Below are 17100 nucleotides of genomic sequence, written 5' to 3'. Positions count from 1 at the left end.
AAATAATTTTTTAACAAATATTATTTCAAAAGTGATTAACCAGGCTTTCAGATTTAAAAAAATAAACTCAACTCGGAAAGCTTTGTGTCTTAAATCTATTGCTTGTGTGAGACTTTCTGAGGCATTTGCATGGCTCCTATCCAAGTGTAATATATGATACGAATAGCAGAGAAGCATTTATTATTATGTTGTCTGCTTTTTAAAAGCAAGCTGGTCTTACTTTGGGATCAATTTACTATCATAATTTGGAAGACCCACTAACAACCTATACCCTGCTCCAAAATAGGGTTTCTACAATGATGTGGGAGTTTCTTATATGAGAAACTCTCTTGGGGCGCCTGGGTGGCTCAGTTGGTTGAGCGTCTGACTTCGGCTCAGGTCAGGATCTCGCGGTCCGTGAGTTCGAGACCCGCGTTGGGCTCTGTGCTGACTGCTCAGAGCCTGGAGCCTGTTTCAGATTCTGTGTCTCCCTCTCTCTCTGACCCTCCCCCATTCATGCTCTGTCTCTCTTTGTCTCAAAAATAAATAAACGTTAAAAAAAAAAAAAGAAACTCTCTCAACAGTAGCCTTGAGCCCCTTGGGGGTCCTACAGTAGCTCAGAGAATACAAAGACTAAGTCTTCCTAAGGATCCAGGAGTTGTTTTGATCATATGGTATGAAGCACACAATGGATAACAAGCAGTTATTGGTTCTATGCCCAACGTGGGCTTGAACTCACAACCCTGAGATTAAGCGTTACATGCTCTACCGACTGAGCCAGCTAGATGCCCTTATTGGGTCCAAACCTAACTTTTAAAAGGGATATTTTTCATAAAATAGTTTTTTATAAGACCCAACTATTACAATATGAACTCCAACTTCCTTCCAAGTTCACTTCCTCTGGTTCTATAGTAACCACATCCCATTAAATAATGAACCTCCATCTCTCTCTCTCTCTCTCTCTCTCTCTCTCTCTCTCTCTCTAATATTTCTGGGATTAAATTCAAAATTAATTTTCTGGGATTAAATTCAATATTTTGCTCTTCAAGTTACTGGCTTACCTGAATTTCACTGTACTTAGTAATCATGGAAAGTGAGTTCCAATGTAAAAACATTGAAGCGCTATTAGCAAGCAATATGCTAGGAAAAAAGCAGAAGAGTTCCAAAGTAATTATTCGTACCAAACCATGACTTTCATGAAAGAAAGATACTGTGCAGCTCTAGAGCCATTCAAAGCCATGTGGCCCTGAGATAATCCTGATTCTTAAAAAGACAAAAAGATTCAAATGTTTCTCTTTCATTGGTAGCCTGGCTTCCTAGCATGCTCTAAAAAGTTCACTCATTAGTATTCCCTAGCAATAAAGAATTTATACAACTCTCTAGTCAACCTGACCTCTGCTGTAGATATCTACCTTAGCACAAAGGGAGAAAGGTGAAGGAGTCAAGGAAAGGAAAACTTAGTGGATTCTTTTACTTAAAAATAAAATAACTAAGACAAATCTGGCACTGGTTTAAGGTTTTACAGCAAGAAAAGGAGCTTTTCCAGCTTTTAAAAGTGTTCATTTAGGCATTCACTGGAGGTAAAAACATGAACAACAACAACAAGAAAAACACAAGGTTTGGAAGCTTCATAACTCGGAAGATAGGAATGGGCTTGTAGGATAGAAAAGGAGATAACCTCCTGGCAGAAGAAGGTTGATTTATTCCTGCAGAACTGGGGCTCCGCCTCCATGATATACACTTCTGTATGCCAGATCTATCTCTCCACCTCTGTGACACGTACCTCTGTGTCAACATGCAGAAGGGGATCACTATCTTTCCTAAGAATGAAAAGTGCACAGCTTTTTAAATTTATTAGTATCTTATAGGAACAAATTCCAGATTTAAACTGTTGATCAGTTTCCTTTTCTGAATCTTCCAACGTTGTTTCTTGGAATAAATGAATTAATGGTTTCTTTCTTTTACTCTCTTCTCCATTCTGTTCTTTTCTGAATTCTGGTCTTCTTAACTAACAATCATTAGAAATTTGCAAAATCTAATCCTTACGTTACAATTAAGGATTGTCTGGGTACAGCTTCCTTTAAATGCTTTATGTTTCTATTCTGTAAATTGGCTTAAGTAGAAAGTCTTTTAAAATTAAAGTTATTTTTCTTCCCATGCCTGGGAAAGCTATACAAACAAAAGAACAAACAATTTGATGAAACTTTAGTTTTAGTGGAATTGACAGATATATTTAAGAAACCTAGATCTAGGGAAGCACTGTAAATGTTACACATCACTTCTTCCTTAAAAGGAAGAATAAAAGCTAAGTTCAAATGGAAAAAATACTTCAGAAATGTGCCGAGCCAGACTGTGTAATAAACTTGACTGTTAGGATGAACTTTATTAGCGTTTAACTCCTATCACACCTTTGGTGCTAATTGAACACCTACTTTTATTAAAAGAAGCATCTGCAGTATAGAACTGAAAGGTGACCTTTTATAACAATTTATTTAAAGCTCAGTTTTATTAAAAAATACTTTATGGAATCAAAATATTGTCAAAGGCAGGGGAAAAATAAAAACAAGGAAAGTACATTGAGCTTTATTAGTTCCTGTGTTTGATAACCCACTTCTACTCTTTTTCTTGACCTTTTACATGGGCCATTTGCTTTTCTGGAATTTGAATAAGGGATTTTTTTTTTCTTTCATAAATATCACCTGGGGCTTTTTCAATTCCAGTGGTGAAACATAGTTGATAAACGTATCCACTTTTGCTTTGTAACAAACCATCCCAAAATTTAGTGGCTTAAAACAACAGCCATTTATTTCCATAATTCTATGGTCCTCTATATGGATTATTGTGGTCTCAGTTGGGTCCTGGCATTGACTTTTGGCCAGCTGACGGTCAGCTCAGAGGCTCTGCCTCTGGAAGTTTGCTGACTATCGTCCAGGTCAGTGGGAATAACTAGGCCATGTGACTCTTTCCGTCCAGCAAACTGTTCCACCCAAGCTTATCACATGGGGCAGCGTGTGTCCAAGATACAGTGAGCAGAGTGTGCAAGCATCTCTTGAGGGTAGCGTCAGCGTCACCTCTCCTACCACATTTTACTCCCGCCATATTTTATTACTCCAAACAAGTCCCAAGTCCAGCCCTGTTTGAAGAGCCACGGAAAGAGACTCTGCCTCTTAATGGGGCACATTGCAAATGGACTGCCTACAGGAAAGGGAGAAATACAACTAGTTTTGTGAACAGTCTTGCTGTGGAAAACCTTAATCACTAATGTAAGTCTTAAGTCTAACGTATAATAGACAGTGGTTGGAACCCAAAGGTTAGGTGCCTTTATGCTGATAATTTCCAGACTATTTTTTGTAAACCCTTGGTGAGTTAGATAACATGGAAAATAACTTAGTTCACATCAGAATATTCACATTGGTGAATATTGGTGAATATTCACCTTGGTGTTTCTCCAAGGTGAGGAAAAGGGAAAGAGTGGGAGAGTCATTGACTTGGTCCTTCCATGAGTGAGAGCAAAGAGAAGGCACTTTAGAAAGCAACTTGGAGACCTGGGCTTGAAGCCAAGGCTCTGGAGACTTTGAAGGTCAGCACCAGAAGACAAACTGTGTGAGAGGAGCTGCTGAGTAGAAACCACAAAATCGGCCACAAAACCAAAGAATGTTGGTATCAGGTATCCTTTACAAAATGAATTTGAGAGCCAAAATCTTAATTTTTGACACTGGGGAAAGTGGGATTGGTAAAAATCAAGAAAAATATTAGAGCGCCGTGAAGGTATATCGTATGTCCCATTTTAAATACTTTTCAGCTCATACATTTTTGCTCTTTAGGTTTTTTCTATTGAAAAGTTTTATTTTTATAAGCTTTAAATGGAACTTTGGACTTTTATTTCTTTGTTTTAACCTTCTACCAACTTCTTGGATTCGAATGCTTCGAAAACAAGTGTGTAAGAAACCAGGTCTAAGTGGTCGTCTCTGCATTCAGTTGATACTGTCTGAGCAACTACTTCATTCCAGGTATATTTCTAAGAGCCGGAGCTGTAAGGAACAACACATAGTTCCTGCGTGGGTGGAGCTCATGTTGCAGAATGAGGAGATAGGCATGAATCAGATACACAAGTCAGATGGTGAAAGGAGCTATGGAGAAAAATAAAGCGAGGTTAGGACGACAAGCAGTGCATGGAGCAAGAGACTAGAGGAGGTATTTTGTATGGAGTTATTTGTTGTTTTGTATGAAATGGTTGGGGAAGGACTCTGATTAGGGACCCCGAAGGAGTTGCTGGGGTGGATATGGGAGTGTAGGAAGGAAGAGTGCTTGTAGGCAGAGGAAAGGCCCTTCTTTGGAACATGCTTGGCATGTCTGAGGAACCGCAAGGATGTTGGTGACACTAGAGCAAGGAAAGCAGGGGAGGAGAGTGGCTGCAGATGAGGCCGAAGAGCTTGTTTGGAGGAGGTGACGGAGGGTGTGCGTGGAGCAGAACAGTGATTCTCAGAGCACACTGTACTCACCATGGGAACTTTGGGGAAAAAAAAATGCCTGGGCCTAACAGTGAAATATTTTTTTTTTTTAAATGTTAGCAGAGTGTGATGTATGGTTAGTGGCTATGTGCATGTGTGCGTTGGTTTTCAACGTTTATTTATTTTTGGGACAGAGAGAGACAGAGCATGAACGGGGTTGGGGGGGGGGGCAGAGAGAGAGGGAGACACAGAATTGGAAACAGGTTCCAGGCTCTGAGCCATCAGCCCAGAGCCTGACGCGGGGCTCGAACTCACGGACCGCGAGATGGTGACCTGGCTGAAGTCGGACGCTTAACCGACTGCGCCACCCAGGCGCCCCAACAGTGAAATATTTTAATTGGTCTTGGTTGAAGTATGGTGAAGTCTTTTTAAAACATTACCGGGATAAATCCAGTGTGTAATTGAGGTCTCCTGTGCCTTAGTAAAGCATGGCTCTGATACTGAGTGAGGTGGAAAACTGCTGGGAGACTTTGCACAGAATGGCACGACCAGATAATCCTAGCTCACTTCTTTCACCCACATTCCTTTTGGGCCCCAAGATCCTGTCTTCGTATAGAGCTTGGGATCCTGCTTCACCCTTTTAAGGGAGATGGTGGAGAATGTGAGCAAGATCTCTGGGCACTCTTGCCAGTCTATCCTCTGCCAGACTCTCTGGTAGGCATCCAGGATATAATAGGATGGAAGGAGGGAGGACTCCTAGAGCCTCTCCTGTTCCCCTTCAAAATGGGATGAAGCCTGTTTTAGTCCATTTCAGCTGCTATAACAAAGCACCACATACTGGGTGGCTTATAAATGACAGAAATTTATTTCTCACAGTTCTGGATCCTGGAAGTCTGATATCAGGATGCCTGCATGGCTAGGTGAGGGCCCTCTTCTAGGTTGCAGACTTGTATACTCACTGGACAGAAAGGACTGGGGTGCTCTCTGAGTCTCTTTTGGTAAGGGCACTAATCCCATCCATGACCCATCCATCCCCTTATGACCTAAGCACCTCCCAAAGGCCCCATCTCCAAATGCCATCACATTGGACATGAGGATTTCAAGATAGGAATTTGGATGGGGGCGGGGCGGGGGGGGGGTACGTAAACATTCAGACCATAGCAGAGCCAAGTTCCTGCTTCTTTCAGTTTTCCTCCAGTCTTAAATTGGTAATCCCCATGTCTCCTTCCCAATGTTGCCCTAAATCGCAATATGTATAGGACAACTGTGAGAATCAATGAGTGTGTATGTCACTTCTGGTGACTCCTATGTTAAAAATAGAAAAATATATTGATTGTGTGTAATGTATGTAAACTAGTGCCCCAAGCCCATGCAGCAGTGGTGGAATAGCATAGAGAAGAATATGCTCAGAAATAATATAACCCTGTACTTTTCTTCCTTTGGAGGAACATTGTAAGGTCATTGTTCAGAACAAGAGCTCTGAAGCTGGATAACTTACCTCGGGATTCAACCACTTACTAGCTGACGATTTTTCCTTGGTGTGCTTCAGATAATGGTGCCAAACTCCTAAGACGGTTGCAAGATCAAATGAGTACTTACATACTAAGCAATTAGAAATGTGCACAGCAGACATTTAGTGCTCATAAATCCTAGATATTAATACAGTTATGGTTTCCTTCTTGATTTCATCACTGTACAAATAGATCTCTTTAATTTTATCAAATACATAGGAGACTTTTATATATACTCTGTCTTTCAGTGCCATTTCAGACAGGTTGTTTAATCGCTGAGAACATCAAGATGCTACCTATTAAGAAGCGGACCGAATTTCAACCGAGGAAAAAGGGCAGTCTCAAAACAAACAATTGTTTGTTTAGAACACAAACAACCCATTTTATATAATTGCTGTGCAAACATGCTTTTTGGGAAAAAGTCTTGAATTCCTGGCCTTCACATGGATAAAAAGAACAGCAGTCTCTTTTGGGCTAGTTGGGGCAGGGAATGCAAAGAATTAAGACATGGGCAAGACATGCTTTCAACATATTTCTCTAGTAGGAAGCGCCTACTTCGAGAGCAAAGATGAAATGTGAGATTTAGTTCTAGCATCCCAAACTGCTTCCCTGAAGAGGTGCCCAGATGACGAGGGGGAGATGATGAAAATTTATACTCACAAGAAAGAGACTGGATTTACATTATTTCTCCAACTTTCCCTATCCAGATGAGCCTCATCTTTGTTTTATTGGAGTCAGAAAGTTAATACAAACTTGCTGGAATATGAAAAGATGATGAAATATTTATTGAACATTTAAATGTGGTTATTAAAGGTACTTGAACTAGAGGCGCCTTAAAGACTGTGTACCTTTATTCAGGAAGAAATCTTTTTTCAGGGCTGTGGGTTTGACACCTTGCTTGATTGCTATTCAAATAAAAGTAAAATAGAAAATGCCTCTTAGGAAACGGTGGCCTGGTTTCAGCATTTCTCCTATATTAATTTAGAGGGCTCATTTTAACATTGCCCACAGGATAAAGTCTAAATTTCTCAGCTCCACAAGCTGACCTCAGCCCTGTAAGTGCCTTCTTCTGCCTCACCTCTGTAGTGCCTCTGCATCCATTACTTTTTGTCAGAAAGTCAGTGAATGTATAAAGACACACCTATTTCTCCTGACTCTTTGCTTCTTCTTTTATTTGGTTTTATGTTTGTTGACATTTTGTACATCCTTCAAAGATCAGCCATCTTAGATGATTTCCTCTGATTTCTCCAGATCTGGGATCATATCTGCTTCTTTGTCCTCTCGATCTTTTGTTCTTCATTTATTGCCCTTAGTTAATTCTGTCTACTGTTTTAGTTAATTATCTGCATGCTTTTAACCATCATAAAGTTAGCTCTTTGGTGGGGAGGAGAATAAAATATTGCTCAGTCATATTTGTGTAACTATGTAGTATCATTTATATGCCAGAACCCAACAAATATCTATGGAATGAATGAAAAATAAAGACCCCCTCCAAAAAGCTCTCAGAATTAGAACCTACCTCCCCTCATTTCCCTTGTATGATGGCCCTTTACCTCATGGCCATTGGAACTTCTACTTTTGTGTGTATGTTTCTTCTGTGACAGTCTGATTATGGATGCTTTTTTCTTGAAACAACCCTATTCAGTATCCTTCAAGATCTGACTCATGCCATCACCATCATTTATTCTCCTTACATTTTGTTACAGACATACTGAATTGTTTCCCAGAAATGGTTTTTCCACATGGAAGGCGTTGCTCTACCCTTTCCGCTCTTCTCTTTGACTGGCTTACTCCTCTTCTTCCAGATTCAAGATAAGATATTACTTCTTTCTGGAAATTATCCTTAGCTCCCCACACCATCTCCTCCCCAGAATGACTTAAGCCTTTCTCCTTATGATCTAGTATAATAAAGATCAAAATGACTTGGGTCAAAACCTGATTCTGCTACTTATCAAGCAATGATTTCAGACCAGTGCTTCTCAAACTTTATCATGCCTCAGGATCACCTGGAGAGCTTGTTAAATTGAAGGGATGTTTTAAGAATTAATTGATAGGGGCTCCTGGGTGGCGCAGTCGGTTAAGCGTCCGACTTCAGCCAGGTCACCATCTCGCGGTCCGTGAGTTCGAGCCCCGCATCAGGCTCTGGGCTGATGGCTCAGAGCCTGGAGCCTGTTTCGGATTCTGTGTCTCCCTCTCTCTCTGCCCCTCCCCCGTTCATGCTCTGTCTCTCTCTGTACCAAAAAAAATAAATAAATGGTGAAAAAAAAATTAAAAAAAAAAAAAGAATTAATTGATATAATGTATGTAAAGTGTTTGACATGAATTCGTGCTCAGTCGATGCCAGTTAATATCATCTTTACATTATCATTGCTTTCATCACACTGTTGTAAATTGCAGACCGAAAAGACCATTTACCAGGTAAATTAGGAACCTCATAATAAGCAGTGATCATGCTGGTTTTATTATTATTGTATCACAGGTACCTTATGAAGTGCATTAGTAAGCACTAATAAATGTATAAAAATATATTCAAAATAAAAGTATTCAGTCAATATTTAATAAAGTGAATTTGAGTGCTTCTTTGTAGGTAGCCCCTACGCAGACTGTTCCAGGATTCCCTAGTTCAGCTTGCTATATTCTTGGGTTTTCTTGGGACTGTTTTTGCTGATTGGTTTGTAAACCACTTTTGGTTATGGCGAATCAGTCCCCACAGCTTTTGTTTCTAAGATTATACAAGCAACATAGCATCTTTCTGTAAAGAAGTGGAAATAAGCACACAGGCCACTCATTTGGCTCTGTAGTTTAAATTTCATACTGAATGAAAACAGTTGCAGCAATGCAGCCTCTGCTTTCTGGGCCTGAACATATGCCTACATTGAACACTGGATATGGGTTAGAAAGGAACATGGGAAAAATGTAATTTGAAGTTCTTTGCAAATTTCATGAAGCCTCCTCTTTTGAGAAGCCTTTCCTGCCTTTATATTCGCTCTATGTCCCCATCTTCCTCTTTGACCTCTCAACCTCCTATTTTATATTTGTTCATTAGTTCAGCAAATATTTTTCCCAATTTCTGTCATGTGATGAAGTACCATCCTAATAGTGGTGATGCCACGCTAAGACAAAGCCCCTGCTTCACAGAACCTAAAGCATGGCATTTACCAACCAGTATAATTGTTTGCTTCTCTGTCTCCCATGGTGTATTCTGAGCTTCCTGATAAGTGTACTATTTAATTGATATTTGGATATCCAGTACAATATTAGGTATATGGTAGGTATTCATACATATGGATTATTATTTATACAGAAGGACCCTTCTTATTATATTGGTGCTGAGAAATGGAACAGAGTACCAGAGATCATATATTGCTGTTCCGTGAAAGGATTTGGCACTAGATATGTATTTTTTGACCTACAAAGTGTTGTTTGTCTGAATTTCATTTAGGGCCAACCAATACAAAATCCAGATTCCTAGCTACTCTAGGAAAAGCCCACATTCCTGTATTGTACCAATCAGCTGGAGCTAATTCCCACTCAGCCTGCTCCTTTATTTATTTTTTTAACTTTATGTATTTATTTTGAGAGAGAGAAGGGAGAGAGCATGCAAGTGGGGCATGAGAGCAAAGGGCAGAGAGCGAGGGACAGAGAATCCCAAGCAGGCTCTGTGCCATCAACGTGGAGCCTGATGCAGGGCTTGATCCCACAAACCGCAAGATCCCGACCTGAGCCGAAATCAAAGTGAGACACCTAACCGAGTGAGTCACCCAGTCAGCCTGCTCCTTTAGAAAGAACATGTCCTCTCCATTTCACTGTAACCATCCCCTACATACTACACGTTTGTATGAGTATCTGTGTGTTGTATTTGTTTGCGTAGATGTGTGGTGAGGAAAGAGTAAAATTGTTCCAATTCTACACAAACCCAGTAAAAGTTTGTCTTTACAAGCTTATAGAAACCTGCCTTTGACTGGAAATACCCTATTCCTCTTTTTTTTTCCCCCCTTCGGTGATGTAGAATGCTAACAAGGATTTGCTTTCATTTGGAATATATCGCATATTGGGTCATCAGTCTGAATTTTATCCAGGTTGTTCTCTGCAGCTCCATGGTAGATTTCCTGCCCTTCCTCAGATTATTTAGATGATTGCCACTTACTCTTCTACTGTGAAGTATTTCCCAGTCCAAAGAAAAAATCTACCTGGTTTGGTGTTTTTTCCTCCTTTATGATTATTGAACTAACACTTTTTATTTGGCTTGGCTTGGTCACATGACATTAGACACTTAAAAACATAACATGGAGTTAAAATGATAGTTCGCCAAACTAAATACATCCCTGCTTTGTTTCAGCTATCCTTAAAAAGAAGAGGAAGCAAAGATTTGCCAAAATCCGAAAAAAAGACTCAACAGACTCCCACAGAGGTATGTGGAGGTAAAATTTCAACTGGTACATCAAGTATTATGCAAATGTACATAATAACGATCTTCGTCTGTAAGTGGACATGGTAGCCAGATACACTCATGCAAAGGAAAGTTTACATCCATTATGTACTATACATACAGGCAGTATAAAGCATTCAGTATCGTTGCGTGTAATGTTAACACTAACTAACATCCCTATTATTGCTTTTACACAATAAGCACATAGCAATATGCCATTTGTACCTTATGTATTGCTGTGTTTGAGAAATGTACACATGGGGCTAATCTTGTTCACTCATAATTAATAAAGTCAATAGAATGGGTGTTCCTATAGCATTAGGAGTGAGTAAAGAAAGGAATGTTGTAGGAAGAGGTGGTGAGGGGAGAGAGAGGCTGGTGATGAGAGCCCTAGAAGGAAGTAATTATCTATGCCGGTGATTAGAGAAGCAATAAAAAAAAAGGAAACAAAGGAATAAAAATAAAACTTAAAAGATGTATTCAGGGGTGTCTGGCTGACTCAGTGGGGCATGAGATTCTTGATCTTGGGGTTTGGGGTTGTGGGTTTGAACTCCACATAGGGCGCTGAGATTACTTTAAAATAAAATCTTTTAAAAAATGTATTCAACATGGGCTTGTTAAGAACTTTAGAAATATAGCCACAGTAAAGACTCTGAAAAGACTCTGAAAGCTCTGCTTTCAGGGTGAGCAGAAGGTACTAATGGATGTAATGAAGGAGATTTTAAGCCAGAAGAGGAAATATTTGGGGGCAGAAGTGACATTATGGCTCTCTAAAAACACTTGGCTAGTCATGGACTTTTAATTGCATAAGTTGGAATCTCATACTATAGCATACCTTTTTAAAAAATTCTTACAAGGCATTTTCTCATTAGATAATAATTTTACCTGAAGCAATGTTTAAATATCCAAAATTTGAAAAAGTTTACCTCCATTTTTTTAAAGCACAGCATAATGAATGTTTATCTTTCCTTTTCTTCTCTCTTCCTGCTCTGTTCTTGGTTAATATTTCTCCTGGTTCTGGCACAAGGACATTGATAGACTTCAGCAGTTCAAAAATCCCAGACAGTCTCATATTAAGATCATTACTCCACTTTCTATCTTTCTCATGGTTTCCTTAATAAATGCAAATATGCTCTATCACTACAACTTTCTCACTCTGTCTTTGCCATAACTTTAGCCACCTGTCTCCATGTATTTTGCTAAGGATCATTTCACATGTTGCCATCAATTCTCTCCACCTCATTGAAGGAGAAGGGGCTATATTCTCCCTGTTCTAAAATCCTAAGTCAGCTTTAATCAGCAGTTTGCTTTTTTAAAAACCCACATGTGGCCTATTCTTATACTTCCTGTGTTAAAGTTTATTTATTTTTTTCAACCATACTCTTATCCAGGAATGCTTATCTGTTTCTAACTCTTTTGTTTCTAACTTGTTTGTTTCTAACTCTATGACCCTCCCACTCCATGTGCACTTGGGTACCTTTCTGTAAAAGACATCCACAGCTTTCATCAGTTTGTTAGTGGGACCTGGGATCTTACAGCAGTCAAGAAACATTGCAGTCCACCAGTTGTTATGTCATGGCCCAAATGCCTGGGAAATTCCTAAGTATGCTGTTGTGGCCTTTGAAGTCCCTGCTAGTGTTTCCGGTTCATTTATTTTCAGAGATTATTACCTGTAGGGTTTTTAAAAACCCACCCCAGCAGATTGGTCGGAACTGTCTCGGGTGGGAGATTTCAATTATAAAGTAGTCACAGATCATTCTATTGCTCAGTCAGGGTTGAGGACCATTGATTCTTAGATTACTGCAAGCATCCCATTCTATTGTAATTCTTGTTTACATATTCAGCTCCCATACTTAGCCAGGGGAGATTGTAGTCATGGGTCATGTTATTCATCTTTAACTTGTCAGTGTATCTAGTGTCTGACACTGCCACATGTTCAATACGCACTTTTGGATACTCCTGTGTCCCCTTTTGCTAGGTTATGCCAAATGAAATTGTCAACATGCTGTGATTTTGACCCAAGCAGTTTCATATGGTTCAACCTCCTATTATTTGTACAGCTTTGTACTTCATTTTTATTTGCTTCAGCTTCTCTGATGAATTGTTTACATGCTCCTTCAGCAGCACAGTGACTTTACTGAGAAATGGTTTTGCGTGACAATTAAGAACAGTAGCATGCCAGCTGTATGGCCTTAGATAAGTTACTTATTCTTTCTATGCCTTTGTTTCCTCATCTATAAAATGGGATGGTAATAGAGCATTCTTGTACAAATTAAATGAGTTTAATGCATGTAATTCATTTAGAGTGTAATGTAGCTTCTGGCAGTGGCTGAGTCAAAGCCAGACTCCTCTCACTTCTTTTGGTCCCTCATCATCTTTATGCTCCCCTTCTTCACAGGTCATTTGCACTTTCTTAAGAGTGAGTCTTTGGGTGCTGGGGTGGCTCAGTTGGTTAAGCATCCAATTCTTGATTTCGGCTCATGTCATGATCTCATGGTTCGTGACATTGAGCACTGCATCAGGCACCATGCTGACAGAGCAAACTCTGGGTTTCTCTCTCCCTCTCTCTCTGCCCCTCCCCCTGCCTCAAAATAAATAAATCAATCAACTTTAAAAACAAGAGTATGTCTTTAACATACACAAAAATAAGAGGCAACGTGCTTCTCGTTTCAAAGCATTACAATGTTTCTTGCCTAGCATTCACTGTGGAAAATGAGAGCAAGCATGTACTGCTCAGTTACTGTCAACCAGACACTTTCCCTACCATCTCTGATTTAACATTTTCAGCATTTACATACAGTATTTCCCTGCTCAGTTGCAAATGCAGCTATAATAGTTAGGTTACAGGCTGAGCCTGCAGGGCACATTAGCATACAGGGTTCTTAAGTTCTCAGCACTGCAGAAACTATCATTTTGTATCTTGAGAAGATTTCTTTTAAACAAATAAAAAATAGTGACTATCCTGCCCATCATTCTCCTTCCCTCATAGTGACTTTGTTACATGTAGTATATGTCCAAGTCTTAAAATAATATTTATGTTTTCATTCCTTTGGGCAGGAGAGCTTACATATACACAAATCAGATATCCTTCTTTTTTATACTTGCTTAACATAGCCTAGTAAGGTGTTACTCTGCTCCAATCTGTGGCTTATATCACATCCACTGCTGTTTGGGTTAGATTCAAACTGCAGCATTTTACTTTTTTTTTTTTTTTACTAGCAAATAAATGCCTTGCCTTGCAATCAAGGAGTTCTATCATACGTGTAGCTCAACCTAACCCCCAGGTCTCCCCTACTCTTACTTCCTAACAAAGCCTAGTCTATATAAAAGCATATTTGATAAGCATACTGCTGCATCACGTTTCTATTCAAACATCGTTTCAAATTCTTACATGATATTTGACTCCTGCTCCCACCAAACCTTTAACCATTTCTTCTGGGTCTCTCTTTTCCTCCTCTCTTTGGTTGCTTTCAAAGCCATTGTCATAGCTTCAACCGTCACCTCTACTCATTCTCATGTTCTCCCCTTCGGACCTGAAGTCTCTGCAGGGTCAGAGTATAATCTTTGTCATCTTGGGCCTGAAATTCCACTTGCCTGTTGATAGATGTTTCCACTAGATGGCCCTCCACTGACATCCCTCAAAGACAGCAGTTTAATACACTTAGATATATTGTGTTCATACCTGCTCCTCTTGGCTCATTCTCTATCCCTGTTATTAGTGGCCTCATCCATCAAGACACCTAAGCTGGAAACATCAGGGTTCTCTTTGCTCCTCCTGTTGCTGTGCTATTAAACATTGTAATGTGTCCTTGCTTTTATCCTCACTGAATTAGTGTGAGGGCCCAACACATAGTCTCTTGCAAAGCACCTTCTCTCTTCCCTTGTGAAATGGATTCTCATGTCAGCTCTTCCTGTGACATACATTCTCATTCTTCTCTCTTGCTGTGCTCCTGAGGTTCTCTCTTGTCTTTTCTCTGTGCTTCTGTCCTTTCTTCTAAACCTCTTCTAGAGGAAAGCATACAGGCCAACACATCTAAATTTTTTTTTTAATTTTGCCCCAATATCCTAATTTTCTTTTCTTGGGCTGCTTTTCTAGAGGCAACATGTACAGTGGAAAGAATAAGAGTTTTGGAATCAGTCAGAATACAGATGTGCTCTGTCACTTATTAACTTGTGCTTTACTGGTTTACTAACCTCTCTGAAGCTCATCTCCCTTTTCTATAAAGTAGACCTAGATCACCTTCCTCACAGGGCTAATGTCAGGGCATAATAATATAAAGAATGGGATGGTCAGGCTCTGCACACTCAGCAGCTCTCAACCCTTCCGTACTAATTCTCATTAGCAGATGGGAGGACAGGAGACCTGTGCCCTGCTCTCTCCATCTCTTTCATCTCTTTCCATCTTTTCATCTCTTTCATCTCATATTTAATGAGCATCTCTGGCAGAAGCTTATTATTCTCACCTTCACCACCAGTGGTTGCTGCTACTTTAGCAAAACTCATCTCAAGCACCGCTGACTCATGGCTGGGAAAGGAAGGCATTTTTATTTCCATTTAAACATGAGGAAAACAAAACCCACAGAAGTTACATAAGTGACCCAAAGTATGTACTTAGAAGAGAGTTTTGGGAAACTGTCTCTGGGAGATGTGTCCACGGACAAATGTGCTTTGATATTAGCTCTGAGCCTGTGCTACCGTCCATTTACCAGACAGAACCAACTTTATCCATTTCAGGCTGATGGGGAATACATTTTACTTTTCAAGTGATCTGGATGAAACACTGTCCAGTTTCTCCTTGGACGTGCCAGGCCGGTGTTAAAATTCCCTTAGTTTAACGCCTTTAAAAGGCAATTCTGCTTTGAATAAAGATGGAAGAAGAGATTACCCTCGTTGACCATTTAGAGTGATCATAAGCTTGAGAATCAGGCAGAAATGAATTCAAATTTCATCTTTGTCTTTTGCCACTTACCAGCTCTGTAACCTTGAACAAGTTATTGAACATCTTTAAACCAAGTATTTCAATGAATACCACTTAGTAAGTTTACTAACATTAAATTAGGTCACATGTATAAAGAACTTTACAGAAAATGGCTGAGAGTCAGTGCTCAGTAAATGGCAGTGAGTGCATGTTAAGTCCACGTTCCTTCCAGGGAATAGGTTTCACATATATTTATAGACAGGGGAATTCATATCATGTAAAACATACGAAACAAACGTTATTGAAATGACATCCCAACAGTTGTGTGCAGTTACAACATTTGATAATCGCTGAATAGTGATGACCACAGTGTTTCCCTTTTTATATTTCTTTCTCTGTTTGTTTCCAGGATGTGCTATTGTCCTAATTGTTTATCTGCCAAATAATTTTAAATGATTTGTAGAAAGTATACGTCATCTACTTTTCTTTCGTGCTTTGTCTCTCTCTCGTTGAATCTTAATTACAAGAAAAAGCCATTATTTTTGCAGGTGTCCTCTTTGTTTTCTCGATTTACATAAAATGATCTATTCCTCTTCCCTTCTTTTCCTCAAATGAGGAGGACAATGAAGATCTAAAATGCCAGCTGCAGTTCGTGAAGGAAGAAGCCGCTTTGATGAGAAAGAAGATGGCCAAGATTGATAAAGAAAAGGACAGATTCGAACACGAGCTTCAGAAGTACAGATCCTTTTATGGGGATCTGGACAGTCCTCTGCCCAAAGGAGAAGCGGGGGGCCCTCCCAGCACCAGGGAGGCTGAACTCAAGCTGCGGCTGCGACTGGTGGAGGAAGAAGCCAACATCCTGGGCAGGAAAATCGTCGAACTGGAGGTGGAGAACAGAGGCCTGAAGGCCGAACTGGACGACCTGAGGGGGGACGACTTCAACGGCTCGGCCAACCCCCTCATGAGGGAGCAGAGCGAATCCCTGTCGGAGCTGCGGCAGCACCTGCAGCTGGTGGAAGACGAGACGGAGCTGCTGCGGCGGAACGTGGCCGACCTGGAGGAGCAGAACAAGCGCATCACGGCGGAGCTCAACAAGTACAAGTACAAGTCCGGCGGCCACGAGAGCGTGCGGCACCACGACAGCGCCAAGACCGAGGCTCTGCAGGAGGAGCTGAAGGCGGCACGCCTGCAGATCAACGAGCTCAGCGGCAAGGTCATGCAGCTGCAGTACGAGAACCGCGTGCTTATGTCCAACATGCAGCGCTACGACTTGGCCTCGCACCTGGGCATCCGCGGCAGCCCCCGCGACAGCGACGCCGAGAGCGACGCGGGCAAGAAGGAGAGCGACGACGACTCGCGGCCGCCGCACCGCAAGCGCGAAGGGCCCATCGGCGGCGAGAGCGACTCGGAGGAGGTGCGCAACATCCGCTGCCTGACGCCCACCCGCTCCTTCTACCCGGCGCCCGGGCCCTGGCCCAAGAGCTTCTCCGACCGGCAGCAGATGAAGGACATCCGCTCGGAGGCCGAGCGCCTGGGCAAGACCATCGACCGGCTCATCGCCGACACCAGCACCATCATCACCGAGGCCCGCATCTACGTGGCCAACGGGGACCTGTTCGGACTGATGGATGAGGAGGACGACGGCAGCCGCATCCGCGAGCACGAGCTGCTCTACCGCATCAACGCGCAGATGAAAGCCTTCCGCAAGGAGCTGCAGACCTTCATCGACCGCCTGGAGGTGCCCAAGTCTGCGGAAGACCGCGGCGCCGAGGAGCCCATATCCGTGAGTCAGGTACAGTTCTGCCTATTGCG

The 17100-nt window shown here is 41.2% G+C and overlaps 1 protein-coding gene across 1 annotated transcript in view; it reads left to right on the top strand.

Moving 5' to 3' along the window:
- SOGA3 (SOGA family member 3) overlaps positions 1-17100 on the top strand; it is a 61291-nt gene that overhangs the window by 23211 nt on the left and 20980 nt on the right. The window contains exons 4-5 of the mRNA XM_047860445.1: positions 10281-10352; positions 15905-17080. Of these exons, the coding sequence (XP_047716401.1) occupies positions 10281-10352; positions 15905-17080 (1248 nt within the window). The remainder of the gene's footprint in view (positions 1-10280; positions 10353-15904; positions 17081-17100) is intronic.

The sequence above is a fragment of the Prionailurus viverrinus genome, chromosome B2 (genome assembly GCF_022837055.1).
Source record: "Prionailurus viverrinus isolate Anna chromosome B2, UM_Priviv_1.0, whole genome shotgun sequence".
NCBI lineage: Eukaryota > Metazoa > Chordata > Mammalia > Carnivora > Felidae > Prionailurus > Prionailurus viverrinus.
The sequence above is the reverse complement of the archived record's forward strand: the minus strand, read 5'-3'. Positions and strand labels throughout refer to the sequence as shown.